Source organism: Pollicipes pollicipes, unplaced genomic scaffold, assembly GCF_011947565.3.
Source record: "Pollicipes pollicipes isolate AB1234 unplaced genomic scaffold, Ppol_2.1 Scaffold_1600;HRSCAF=1878_pilon_pilon_pilon, whole genome shotgun sequence".
NCBI lineage: Eukaryota > Metazoa > Arthropoda > Thecostraca > Pollicipedomorpha > Pollicipedidae > Pollicipes > Pollicipes pollicipes.
Genome location: NW_023595962.1, coordinates 12,321,549 through 12,336,168, shown reverse-complemented (window position 1 = coordinate 12,336,168; position 14,620 = coordinate 12,321,549). Strand labels below are relative to the sequence as shown.

The window sequence follows — 14,620 nt, the reverse complement described above, 5'->3', positions numbered from 1 at the left end:
GTCTGACGGCATCGTTGAAGTCCCGCACACCGAGCCAAGGTGACCACTGTCGTGACGTGCTGCGCAGGTCGCTGAACTTCATATGGGAGTTAAAACACACAGCAAAGATCATCGAAATTGTTTTTGTGGCATTAGTGTTTATAGACACTTTTGGTTCTGCCTTTATCATGATGGGCTTGAATCGTGGCGAATCCAACTTTGGGTGACACATTTTCAAAACTCGATCTGCAAGTTCGTACGCTAGGTGGCAGCACGGCACAGACGCCCGCTGCTGGTGATGTCGGCGTGATTGCTGCGCTGGGGGGTTCAGTTAAGCCGCGCTAACCGCGGGCTTAAATTAATGTCATGCACCTGGTACACATCTTGAACAAAGAGCGCAGTAATACAAACACAGGCGCTACCAGTTATCTAAAAATAATGTGTCCAAAATCGTCTGAACCATGATTCTTCTCTGGCCTCATTAATTCTGAGCCCTGGACTCAAAGAAACCGACTCACGTCTCATATTAATCCCGTTCAAACTCCGACTCACAATTCTTTTTAAGAGAGTTGGGTCGGCGAACTCAGCTTAGGACCCAGCATCACCATTAAATGCAGCAAAATTATTCCGAAAGTCGGGACCACGGGGCCGCACTGAGGTTCCAACCAAAATTACTGAAGGCTCGATTCACTGAAAATAAAACAACGTAAAGAGCTGCATGAAAAAGATAACGTGATACTCATATCACAATGGGAAAAAGGTGCCAGATAAAGACATTCGTTCCCAGGTAGATGAAGGTTGATTGAGATACGTTTGCATGGAATAAGCTAGAGTTCGTTACGCCATGATAGGCTAAGCTTATTGACGACACAATGAGTTCGACTTTTTCGACGGGTTGTCGAGCCCTTGACAACCTGTGTCTTTAACAAGATGCCATCCTGGTAACCCTCCCCGTACGGTTTCCATCAGAGCTGCTGTCTGGTGCAAAAATTCATTGTTTCTGGAGCTCCAATTCGGATTCGGTCTTGCGCCCTATGGGAGCTGATGTTGCAGCGTTACAACGAGGCTGCATATGGGGCTTTCAGCATGTTTGTGCAAGTTTGCAAAGGATTCAAGATATGTCTCCAAGGCTTGTTGTACCTTGTGGTTGATTAATCCACAAAACAGGGCATCAGCATCTTGCAATTGTTCGCATAAATGACAAAATTTGATCATTGATGGATTTGAACTTTCCTGAGGGGCCCGTGACAATCACAGGATCCTCCGGGTGCCTATTTTCCTGTTATCCATGGTTACAAGGTGCTTCAAAGTTGGGGAATATGTTCGCAAATTGGCTTCTGAAGATTTTGTAATCTTGCGTGGTCAGCGATATTTGTTTTGTTTCTTAATGCTCCTCTTGACATTATATGACAGTAATGACAGCTGTTCATCCAGCCTGGCACATTCGCCAGCAATGTCCTTCAGTCAGAAACGCGCTGCACTCTCCGCGTTCCCAACAGAACTGTGTACAGCTGTGGAGCTGACCAATTCCTGGCGAGGGTAACTTCACTGCTCACACCGCTCAGGGTGGAGCCCGAGGCTGAGATAAGGGGTCGGCGAATTCCGTTCCATACAAGGCGGCGACGGCGTTACGTCCCAAGTGGCGAAAGCGGAGAGCAGACCGTCAATTTCCAGTTGTTCTTTCCAGCTTTTCCACTGACGTGTTGGCTTCGGCTATAGAGTGTGCCTTCCTAGCGAAGCGCCGTCTCCTCAGCCTGACCGCTAGCCCCCAAGTGTCAAGTGTCAAAGGTCAACGGTCAAGGGTTAAGTGTCAAAGGTCAGGGGTCACGTGCCTTCCTCTTCCTGCGACTTCGGCCCTCTGACCCCTGTCTGACCACCCCTGCTAGCGCCGCCTAATCGGTTGCCTCTCCATGGCTACGTCAGTTCTGTTGGTGCGCCTTGCGTGCCCTGGGACGAAGCCCCTTGCGGGGAACTTCACCATGCGGTGACCTCTCTGCCGGTGATTGTTCCCGGCCCGGACCGCGAGGGCGCCCGCCACACTCCCGGTTCAGCGGCATGTCCCACGCAGGGTTCTTTGTCTTGACCTTGACCGGCCTCGGTCTGTGCTGGCTTCATTCCCTAACCCGCCCTCTGGCCGTCCTCGGTCTCCACGCGGGCGTGGAGGCATGGGCAGTGCCGGACGCCGCTCCGCCTTGATGTGCGGCTAAAGTCTGCTCCGGGAGTTTGTGACACTCGGTGATTTTCTTGTGACCGTCACCTGCCACTTTGGAGGCGAGACGTTGTTATCAGGGGCCTTGTGCTGCTCTGATGGCAGGGCCTGTGCGTGCAGACACCTTGCGTGCTCGGCTGCGCCACCGCTGGTTGTTCTGACTTCCAGGCAGTGTTCTTGCTGCAGTCAACAGCAGGGATATTGACAATAGGAGAATAATGGGATGCGATAGGAAACCAGAAAAACACGCAGGCAATGCCAGCCAAAGTGCAAGCGCCGTCTGACAATGTGTTCGGACTTGGACATCAGTTCTCATACCTCAGACTCAGACTTGGACCAATGTGCAGCGAAGCTGAATGATTTAGACCAGGGACCCACAATCCAGGCCCTGTGGCTCCGGGTCCGGAATCGAGCTCAGAACCTTGGAACGCGGCGTTCAGATTTGTTAACCATTTGATGCGTAGAGCGAGCTCACTGGTCAAAACCAAAGCACTGACTGAGGCTCGGGGTCGGCTCGGTTGTTTGGAATTGAATCCGCGCCTGGCTAAACAAAGCCAAACTTGCCGGACAGGTGGATGCATTCTTGAGGCAGCTGAGTAAAATGCGCGCAAATGCGCCTGAGTTGGGATGGTAACTGGTGAAGAAGGGGGTGGAAGTGAAATATGTCCTCTCCCAGTTTAGAAAAATAAATAGCACCAACTGCAGGGCGCTGCATGTTGCCTGGCAAGAAGCCGATTTAAAGGGGCCAAAAATGTGTTGCTGTCCCCTCGCACCCACGCTTCTGGTGGCTTTCCGGACCTATGGTGATCTCTGAAGTCAATGAGGTCTCTGTGGCCACCTCTCAGCGATAATTATTTACGTCTTTGACAAGCTCCTGGGATGTTTAGAGATGCACGCAGCCTCGAGCACTGACCTTTCAGCACGGAGACGAACATCTTGACCATGCAGAACAGACAGAGTGACATGAGGAAGAGAGAGACGAACAAGAGGATGATGCCCACGTGGTCATCCCTCAATGTGGTCAAGCTGAACAGGGACGCACCTGGCAAACAGAGGGTACAGGTTATATACGTCGACGGCGCGGAGGTCAGCGGCACAATTAACCATCAGCGGTGTCAGCAGACCATCAGCAGGTCAGCTGCGACACGCGGCCATCTTGGATCAGTTGGCGGAAGCGTCCGGATGAGGTCCCAGCCCGAGGCCCTTCTCACCAGTCTAGTGAGCAGCGTCGGTTAGTTGCTTCTCACCGGAAGTCAATCGTGACTGTCACTCACACTGTCACCCGCCCAGTGTGACAGTGTGAGTGACAATCTGTGACAATGTGCGACAACGTGTGACAAATGTGTGACAATGTGCGACAACGTGCGACAATGTGTGTTAATGTGTGAAATGTGTGACAATGCATGACGATTTGTGATAATGTGTGACGATGTGTGACATTGTGTGATAATTTGTGGCAATGCGTGAGAATAAACAAGTTGTGACAATGTGTCACAACGTGCGGCAATGTGTGGCAATGTGTGACAGTGTGTGGCAATGTGTGAAAATGTGCTTCTTTGTATGAAAATGTGCTACAATGTGTGACAATGTGTGAGAAATGTGTCGTCGTCACACGCCCGCGGCTTGTGACAATGTGTGAGAAATGTGTCGTCGTCACACGCCCGCGGCCTGTGACAATGTGCCCTGAGGGGACCCACACAGCTGACAACCACCTCACCCTGGTCAGCACATCTCGACCCCCCTGGCACGAACAGGGCTCCGCCTCTCAGAATGCTTCCCTGAGACTCACTGGAGTTCACTGATGACGTCATACTACCGTGGCCCAGTAACAAGCGGAGCGGTCTACGGCTACGCTGGTTGCTCACGTGTCACCTGATGCCGTGATAGCCTGATGTTGGGGTCGCATGAGCAAAGATGAAGCACAGAGCACAGACGCACAGATACAGTGGACTTTGTGCAGTGGTCTGAGATGCAGTGGTCTCAGTGGTCTCTGTGATGCAGTGGCGCGATTTTGTGAGCAGTGGTGTTCCGATTCACCAGAGCCCTGATGCAGCGGCTGTCGAGCCTGATGCAGCGTTCTCCTGATGCGCTGGCAGCATGCTGATATCAAGGGATGCCTGACACTTACAGCTTGGCGCGTCGTGCTCCTGTCCGCAGTCCCTGACGATGAGGGAGTTGTCCGAGACGTTGGTGGTGTTGTGAACCCACTCCTCCAGCACGGCCTCGTCCAGCTGTCGGCGTTGGTGCAGAGGTTGTGATTCGTGCCGATCCTCGTCGATTCGCGCCGCTAGGGTGACCTCCCCGGGTCGCGCGAGCGGTACATAGTCCTTACGGCAGGCGCAGGGGCATAAAAGCGGAAAGCGGGGCAAAAGGAATCGGGGAAAAGGAAGCAGAAAAAGGGAACGGAGGGAGCTCTGAGGGGCAAAATTGTATTTTTTTAGTGAATTTGTCGGAGTTAAGTGCCATTTGATAGGAAAAATCTGTCATGTCATGATCCTCGCAACTGAGTGAGAACAATAATGAGCTTGGCCTGTGTTGCACCAGAAAATGCGTATGCAACAGTGATTAGAAAAAAATGTATCGTAATAAAGTTTCAATGCGGAATATCACGGCAGTTATCTAGGAGGACGGGAGTACGGAATACGAATGCAAGGGCGGGAGTGCGGGAAACGTGACAACACCACGCGAGTACAAATAGAAACGTTTCATATCTACATATTGAGAAGTCTCATGTAAGGATACTCTTACTTTATCTCGTACGTTGTTCCTGTTATCTCATTTGTACCAAGTCTCCTACTTTGCAGATGACCTGTTTTGGTATGGACAAGCTGTGTGCGTGGTAGATGTATGGTAGGGTTGGGCGGAGCATAACAATATTCATTGAGAAAAGAAAGGCACGGCGTAGCTCATATTTCAAAAGTTCAGGCTTGTTTTCCTTTTGTGCTTTCAAGCATTTTTGGTGAAGACTTGGACACTCCCGTCAGGGGGGGGGGGGGGGAGACAGCAAAACAATCGTTCTTAGCCAAGGTTCTGCCAAGATCCATATGCAGAGCTTCACCATAATTGCAGCGCAAAATACATGAGTAACTCGAATCGCTGCATTTGAAGTGCGTATATGTACCTAAGACGCAGCACATTTCACCCATCAAGAGATAAGACTTTTCATACTGCACTGGATTCTTTCAGGTTGCGAAACGCATCACTGTCGATTATACTGGTTCGGTTACTTATTCATCTAGGCTGGCCAGCAGTGGCATTTCATTGACCTGTGTTAGATTATATTCAACAAATGGGTGCAGTGATAAATACGTTGTCTGTCGCTTCTTCACCGGCGATTCTTGACCACCTCTATCACACGGTTGGGAGGCGACGCTCACCAGCACCATCCGATCCGTTAGCGGCCTAGTGATGGTCTGCAGTACCCGGATGCGGTACTTGGTTGTCGTCCGGAACCTCGTCGCGTTCAAGATCACTGACGTCAGATATTCGAGGTAACCTAAACAATAAAGAGGCAGCACTGCATCAGTCACCTTGTTGATGTATCGCAGCTAGGGCGAAGCGTTCCCATGGACAATCGACGGAATGGGTAGGCTGGGTATAACGTGATAATAGCTTACATCCTCTTTCCTCCCTCAATAGCAATTGAGATGCTTTGTTCAGGCGGCGTGGCAGAAAAGGGCAAGCATTTCGCATTTTGTGTACAGGCACACACGCATGTCAAAACTTCTCACTTAGCGTGGATGTGTCCATTCGAACCTCACCATACTATCCAACGCTTTTTCGCCTAAGAACACAATAACAACAACAAAAAAAACTCTCCAAAGCAGCAGGGAGGCACTACAAAACACGGATTTCTAGCAACCACTCCGACGTGCTTTCTCGCGCCCATGGCACCATCCAGCGACGCGCGAGCAGAAACTAAGACACTAACACTGAGCTATTCCGCGACGTCAGCATCTCCGAACACTAACTAGTGTGCTAGCCTGCTAGTGACAGCATCGAGGTCGTGGCAACTGAGTCGGTGGAGTGGGCCGGTCTTGTGACTGGGAGGCCATCGACACGACGGTTCGAGACTCGCCACCAGCTTTACCTCCTCCCCCCCCCCTCCCCTCCCTCCGCTGCAAGCAGTGCAGCCAACTGCCACGGCAGTATCCGCGTTGTGGGCGGCATAAAGCACTGGCGAAAGCGTCATGCTTACCACGCCGCCAGCTGTCTGTATCTGCCGATGCGGTGATGACTTACCCTCGCCGCCAGGGTTGTGTTTACCACGTCACCAGCTGTGTGTGTCTGCCGGTGCGGTGATGACTCACCCTTGCCGCCGGGGTTGTGCTTACCACGTCGCCAGCTGTCTGTGTCTGCCGGTGCGGTGATGACTTACCCTCGCCGCCGGGGTTGACAGCCTGTATAAACAGCTCCAGTGGCAGCATGACCAGTACGCTCAGCAGGTTGAACATGTCGTACGCACAGGCGCCGCCAAACGCCCGCTCGAACACATGCCGATCCGGGAACTGTCGACCACAACGGAGGGGTCAGGTGAGAGCAACAGGGGTCGGGTGAAAATGGTAGGGGTCGGGTGGACATGTCAAAGGCCAGATGAGAAGACAGCGGTCAGGTGGATATGACAAGGGTCAGCTGAGAACAGCAGGGGTCAGGTGCAAGTGACGAGGGCCAGGTGAGAACAACAGGGGTCAGGTGGAAATGACACGAGTCAGGCGAGAACAGCAGGGATCAGGTGCAAGTGGCAAGGGTCAGGTGAGAGCAGCAGGGGTCAGCTGAACATGGCTAATGTCAGTTGAGAACAACGGGAGTCAGATGAGAACGACTGATGTGAAGGGAGCACGGCGGGGTCAGGTGAGAACAGCAGGGGTCAGGTGAGAAGGACAAGGGGTAGATGAGAACCATACAACTTGGTAGTAAGAATTGACTGACGGGAGCGGACAGTTTTAACAGCAAGGGTAATAACACAGCAGGAGAGTCAGACAAAAGCAGACGTGTTTGTCCATAACAGACAGGTGGCATACTACGGCACTCAACTGTAATTACACAGGTCGTGCATCAGATAATGCAGTGACGGCCAGGCCATTAGCGCATAACAGACGGCCACGCCACTAGGACCATGAGGGTAGTGGATGGGCCACTGCCTTAGGCTATTTGGATTAGAACTCTTTCGGCCAGTCATCACAATTTTCGAGCTTTGAGACGAAGGAGAATGGATAAAGGTGGGGCAGAACAACAAGCACCTGGGGAATCATCCCCCCAGACTTGGTCTGCACATGGACCCCTGTCCTGAGTACGTGCTAGGCGCTCTGACGGGGCCCCCACCAGGGCGCCCTTTGGCTCGTTCTGGCTGGTGCATGCAGCCGGCCCTGGAGAAATGAGATTGTGCGAAGATACGAGGTGTAGCAAGAATGAGGAAAGTGGGGCGGATGCGTGGGGTCATGATGACAAGAATAATGTTATACCATCAGAGTTAATGTCGTCCAGCACGTGCCAGGTGAAAACGGCAGCGGTCAGGTAAGAGCCCAAGAGCCCGAGGTTCGGCTACAAGGGTCAGGTAAGGTCAACAGGGTCACCTCACTAGACGCGGAGTCAGAGCTACAACTGAAGAAAATAGACCGAAGTGGTTCACTTCAGGTTAACGAATTGGAGGCAGGTCACATTACAGCAGCATGACCACGCGAAGCACACCTCGCAACCGGAATGTTCTGCCGAGCTGCACAGTCTAGCCATCCGGGCTAGCCGTGTAGTCACGAGCCGTGTGCAGTCTAGCCGTGTAGTCACGCGCCGTGTGCAGGCTAGGCGTGTAGTCGCATGCCGCGAAGTCTAGTCAGGCAGTTGCTTGTAATGCAGTCTAGCCATGCAGTCATGTGCCATGCACTCTGGCCTGCAGTCTAGCCAGGCAGTTGCTTGTAATGCAGTCTAGCCACGCAGTCATGTGCCATGCACTCTGGCCTGCAGTCTAGCCGTGTAGTCACACGCCGCGCAGTCTAGCCAGACAATTACTTATCATGCAGTCTAGCCGTGCAGTCATGTGCCATGCAGTCTGGCCTGCAGTCGTAACCGTGTAATCATGCGACGTAACTCAGGCCGTGCAGTCACAGTCACACACCATGTGCAGTCTAGTCGTACCGTAACGTGCGACGAAACTGGGTGCACTGCCGCAACCGGCGCTATGCGCATTGATAACGTTTGAACGGAAGAGATCGGGTCAACATCTTTGGGACAACTCAAAGAGTAAGTCGCAGTAGACAAACACAAGGAAGTGCATAACGTTGAATGTACCGGGAGTGACTCTCTTTGTGACCCCCAGAACTAAGTTGCCTGCTGTCGGTATGAATCTGGGAATCGCCCAGCCTGTCCAAAAACATGTCTCCATTTTCCATAATTTAGTCAGAACATGCCTATGTTGAAAGCCCTGGCCAGGCGGTGTTGAAAAGCCGAAACGCAGGCTCTAAATGTGCTGGAATGGAATGGAATGGAATGGAATGGAATAGCTGCAGCGTATCCCAAGCAGCCACGCCTAAGTCGACATCACGGCTGGCGAGCCCTTACAGGTCGTAACGGGAGGCAGCCAGGGAGTCGCCGCGGGTTCTTCAATGGTAGCATACTTGACCTTAGACTCGAGCGTAACTAAATGTTATTGAAATGTTATTGACCCGATTCATCACGAAGCCAATCGCATGAACGCTAGCGCGCCTCGTGAAATATCTCAAATCTGGTTATTCTGTGGCAAAAATGTTAGACACGAGATCATGTGTGCCTGTCGTGTACATCTGGGTGGCGGGGGGGGGGGGGGGGGGGCGCTGATGTCAGTCATGAATCTTAACAGGTTGGGGAACACTAGGTGTTCAAACCTGATGCGCATTCACAATCCTTTTCACATTTCATGACGTGTTTTTTTCTGATGAGACATTGCAGCACTTAGCGTGTCATGACCAACGCATCATTGTTGTCGGGTGACTGCATGATGCAGTGCTTCTTTGGACGAAATTCAGCGCACCTATTAAGACCGGATGCCACGCCGCGTGCTCTGCTCGGCGCTGTTGCGCTAACCTGCGTGAGGGACACGATGTCGTTGGTGATGCTGGTGCCGATGTTGGCGCCCATCACCATCGGTATGGCGATGCGCACGGAGAGAACTGAAACAGGCCACAGAGGTGACTTGAAGGGAATGTTCCACATTTCGAGGTATTGACGTATGCATCAGATATGATGAAATAAACAAGGCCAGTTATAACTATGGGCATAATATAAGTGGAGAATAACTATAGGTATACTATTAGTGGAGAAGACTGTTCTAGACAACACAACTTCTATTTTTAGTAAGTTTGCTCTTCATTACGTCTTTGTTAGATTACGTAATCCTATTTTGTTCCTCAATACAGATTGTTGTAAGACGTCATCGTGCCCTGCAAGACGTTGACTGAGAGCCAACTGACGGCCGTTGTATCTGGAAATTTTACCCACGAACAACAGATATAAGCGGCTCAACAATCTTATTTTTCTTGGCCTTCATTGTCGCGTGGCTAATGTAATAGCAGAGTTTGAATGACGTTATTGTAGTGTCATTGATGCTTGGATGACCTTGAAATAGTCTCCTTGAAGTAGTCTGCACATCTTCGCGGCCGTGCAGCTCAGAAAGTGGAGGGGTTTAAGTCTTGAAAAGGGCAGGCTGTGAACTGTACCGAATGATCTTGAATACTGATCTTGAATATATTTGTTCGTCCCGGTGGCTCAGTTGGTTGGAGCCCCGGCCTTCCGACCCACTCACCGGTAGCAGGGTGGGTTCGAGCCGCTTTAGGGCGCTCGTTATTTGCCCTTGACAGGTATGGCCTGTGGCCGGTGGCAGCGGTCGCGCCGAAGGCCAGTTGAAGTCAGAGGGGACGGACCGTGCCGAGCATTGCGGCACGTTAAGCTTTCGCTACTAAATTCTGCCGTTGACATGGAATTGCGCGATCGGGTGGTAGAGATCAGAGCTCACACAACAAGCACTGCTTAGCGTGAGCTATCATCCCAGAAATCCATCCATTCAAAGGGTTTGGATCAATTTTTAAAGCATTGCTATTCCACTGGAAAACCCCATACAGATGTGGAAAACGTTCCATAAGGATACCATCGAAACAGCTGTTTAGCTGTTTTTTGTTGCTGTTTGTTTTGTTTTTGTTGCAATAGATAACTGAAACGAGCTCGAAGGTAACTGAAAGAGATCATGAAGACGACTGCTAAACACCATAGACACAACCGAAACAGACTCAGAAGAACAACTTGCTCATCTCGCCAGCATTGTCCTGGAAACATGTCAGCTACCTTTGCTTTCTCATAAAAAGGAAATATTTCTCAGCAACATAAATTCCTACGTCGGAGCTCACTACTAGTACTGTGCTGCCAGCCAGTGCTGCTGGGTCAATGGGCCAGTCACATTTGCAGAATGACGGAGCGCAAAGATGCGGTAATTGAAGAGACGTGCTTCCAAGCATACCGGTGATAGAGGTGTTAATGGTAACGCATCCCTCCTGACTTCATCTCAACATATATGCATGTATATATATATATATATATATATATATATATATATATATATATATATATATATATATATATATATATATATGCATCCGTTTTTGATATCGTGTAAACCGACCATTTTCGTAAAAAGACAACTTTAGGTAATATATGCATGCATTAATATGTTTTTTCACGGTTGGGATACGACGTGGAGACGAATACATGTTTTTCGTTTACAAATTTGGCACGCACTTGAGGTGGCAACTGTAGTGATTATTTTTAATCTGCATCATGGGAAAACGTTGCTCGATTAACAAATCTAGGACACCAAGTTAAAAAAGTAACACAAACCAAGGCAAAGCAAAACGAAAACCCAGCACACGACAATGAGTTAATCCGGCAGGTTCTGGCTCCAGCTCTAACCGTCTGTCCAGGCAGGTCTGGTTCGGACTCTCACTGTCTTTCCAGGAAGGTGTGGCTCGAGCTCTCACCGTCTGTCCAGGCAGGTTTGGCTCAAGCTCTCACTGTCTCCCAGGAAGGGCTCGAGCTCTTACCGTCTGTCCAGGCAGGTCTGGCTCCAGCTTTCACTGTCTTTCCAGGAAGGTGTGGCTCGAGCTCTCACCGTCTGTCCAGGCAGGTCTGGCTCGAGCTCTGCTCTCACCGTCTGTCCAGGCAGGTCTGGCTCGAGCTCTCTCTGTCTCTCCAGGAAAGTGTGGCTCGAGCTCTCACCGTCTGTCCAGGCAGGTCTGGCTCCAGCTCTCACTGTCTCTCCAGGAAAGTGTGGCTCGAGCTCTCACCGTCTGTCCAGGCAAGTCTGGCTCCAGCTCTCACTGTCTCTCCAGGAAAGTGTGGCTCGAGCTTTCACCGTCTGTCCAGGCAGGTCCGACTCGAGCTCTCACCAGTCGGCGGCCACCATGGAGACGACGATGGAGGTGGAGATGGAGCTGCTCTGGACAAGCAGCGTGAAGACACAGCCGAGCATCAGATCCACCACCGGGTTACTGAGCAGCCGGCCCTGTGCAAATATGTCGCCTGCAGCCACAGGTCCACAGGTCATCACATCCCGACCCTAGGCAAACGGGCCACCTGAAGTCAAGCGTCACAGGTCAGCAACACCCAATCTAAGGCAAACATGCCGCCTGAAGCCAGACATCGCAGGTCACCAATAGGCGGCTATGGATCAATGCCTCACTTATGGTCACGGCTCATCAAAAGCCGGCCCTGAAGCAACATTTCGTATACGATGACGCGACGGCCACAGATGGTAGCGTAGATTTCTGCATGCTTTCGGACCGGGCCCTTAACTCTTCGTCCAGCTTCCAAAATGTACGGCCAGCAAGCTTTGAATGCAAAGCAGAATCGAATGCGGTTCAACAATGACCGCTCAGAGGCAGTCCGATTTCTGTGGTTAAACTATCAGGAAAGTAGCAGTAAACCAGCAGTAAACTAACAGTAAGCTAGCAGTAAGCCAGCCCTCACTGCTATCAGTGTTTGATCCACACTAGTCGGAGAGTCGGTCCACTTTTTAACAGTGATCCCCATGCGCGGTGCCGTTAGAGCAGGAGCCGGTCCAGAGCCTCACGCTTATCTCGGAATCTCGCGTCATGCTTATGGGAGTCGCGCGTGTTCTTATCTGCATATGGCCTTCGTTACCCGGTCATTTGATGGCAGCAACAGCGCTGCGTAGTTGACTCTAAATCTGAACATCACCAGTGTCACAGCTGGCATGGATGAACATGTTGCCGCTTCGATCTTACTAAATGATCATAAATGTGTCCTGTTAGTCATGAAATAAGTGATCATGATCTCCTTATCATAGCGGTCATTTTGGAACCGAATAGTTTTGTAATACAATTTTGGACACGGCACATGATTGATTACAAAAACCTAAACAAATTGGGCTTGGTCTGTGACCATGCGCTATGCTCAAAATCTTATGAAAAACTAGTTGACTTCATTGCTTCAAAGCTCCCAATACGTAACGACGGCTATTTGCATTTGTTTCATGACTGACTGATTGATAGGCCTTACATTTGCAGTGCGCTGAACGGCCTTAAAAATTGATCCATTCCCTTGTGGAGCTGCTCCGTTCCCCCCTGACACTGACATTGTTTGACACTACCAGTGACACTCACTGGCTGTCCTGCCCTCCGATGAGCCGCACGGACTTGGCCAGGAGATCGAGGACGCAGACGAACAGGTAGAGCAGCAGGACCAACAGCAGGATCTGCAGCAGCGACCGGCCCGCCCGCCGACAGGTGTCCGCCTCCGAAACTGATGCACAGAGCAACAGTTGTCAGCACAGAGCAGCGGTCGTCAGCACAGAACAGTGATCATCAGCACGGAACAGCGGTCGTCAGCACAGAGCAGCGATCGTCAGCACAGAACAAAGGTGGTCAGCACAAAACAGCGGTCATGAGCACCGAACAGCGGTCTTCGGCACAGAGCAGCAGCCGTCAGCACAGAATAGTGGTCGTCAGCACAACACAGCGATCGTCAGCACAAAGAAGTGGTCGTCAGCACAGAACAGCTGTGATCAGCACAGAACGGCGATCAGCACAAAGCAGCGGCCTTCAGCATAGAACAGCGGCACAGAACAGCGGTTGTCAACACGTAATAGTGGTCGTCAGCACAGAATAGCGGTCATCAGCACAGAACAGCGGACTGTAACACTGCAGTGACATGGCCTCACAAAACCAAGCTACAACTTGCACTGTTGAAAAAGAGCACAAAATGTGTGGAAATGTATGTGAAATGTATTAGTCCTTTTATTTGTCATTCTTTCAACCGTCTCATAGAAGCATAATCTGTGTCTACCGGATAGCAACTGCGCATTTTCTTATCGTCAAAACCACCCGCTGCTCGCTCAGCCACCGCCGGCGAGTATTTTAAGTAAAACGGCGAAACGCGCACGTGCCCTGCGTGAGCGGCGTCCGGCACCCGTCATTCATTCATCCGTTTGTTCGTTGCCCGTGAGCCAGCAGTGACGAACGAATACATTACTCGAACCGCTTGTTGTGAGAAATGTTATATGAACCATACATATGGAGGAAAAAATTGGCTGCAAAAGGTGAGATAAGAGCTCTCAAGAAAGCTGAGCTCGCATCTGTACCCCTTTCGCTGTGCCTCTGAGCTCACCTCCGAGACCTCCTTCCGCTGTGGCTCTGAGCTCGCCTCTGACCCCCTTTCTCTGTGCCTCCTGAGCTCACCTCTGACCCCCTCCGCTGTGGCCCTGAGCTCGCCTTTGACCTCCTTCTGCTGTGGTCCTAAGCTCGTCCCTTGGGACGGGCGTCGAGGTGAGATGCGATCGGTGCGCGTCTTCTCAACGTTCCTTACGCTCACCCATCAGCATTGCAAATGCGGCTGGAGGCCCCGGTCCCGGGATCACGCACTGCAGTCGTGCAAGTCCGCGACTCTCCACAGCGCAGTGCTGTGCACAGCCCACGACATGCCACAGCGCGGTGCTGTGCACAGCCTGCGACAGTCCACAGTGCAGTGCTGTGCACAGCTCGCGACACGCCACAGCGTAGTGCTGTGCACAGCCCACGATATACCACAGCGCAGTGCTGTGCACAGCCCACGACACGCCACAGCGCAGTGCTGTGCACAGCCCATGTCACTCAATAGCGCAATGCTGTGCACAACCCACGGCTCTTCACAGCGCATTTCTGTGTACAACCCTCAACATAACTATCGTGCTGTTACCCGCAAAACTGAGACCGGTGTTCCCAGCCACTTTCGAGGATCCGTCGCAAGGATCATGCCTCAAACACACATAAATAGTACACTAATGATTTTGAGATAATGCCAAAATGAATGCAGCAACCATCCGTAATACAATTTAATTGAAAGGAACCCTGGCGTCCTCATGAACTTTAAGATAGATTTTTCATGACATCATCTCTGTCTCGAGATTTCCAGCCTAGT

At 51.3% G+C, this 14,620-nt stretch overlaps 1 protein-coding gene across 1 annotated transcript; it reads right to left on the bottom strand.

Annotated features, from left to right (window-relative positions):
- Positions 1-3,101: 3,101 nt before the first annotated feature.
- LOC119089567 (sodium-dependent phosphate transport protein 2B) lies at positions 3,102-14,119 on the bottom strand (the record flags this gene model as incomplete). Its single annotated transcript, XM_037212317.1, is given in 6 exon segments — positions 3,102-3,230; positions 4,317-4,419; positions 5,566-5,684; positions 6,567-6,696; positions 9,242-9,328; positions 11,595-14,119. Coding segments are annotated over 6 exon segments (724 nt in total), but the record flags the coding sequence as incomplete, so codon positions are not given.
- Between the last annotated feature and the right edge of the window lie 501 nt (positions 14,120-14,620).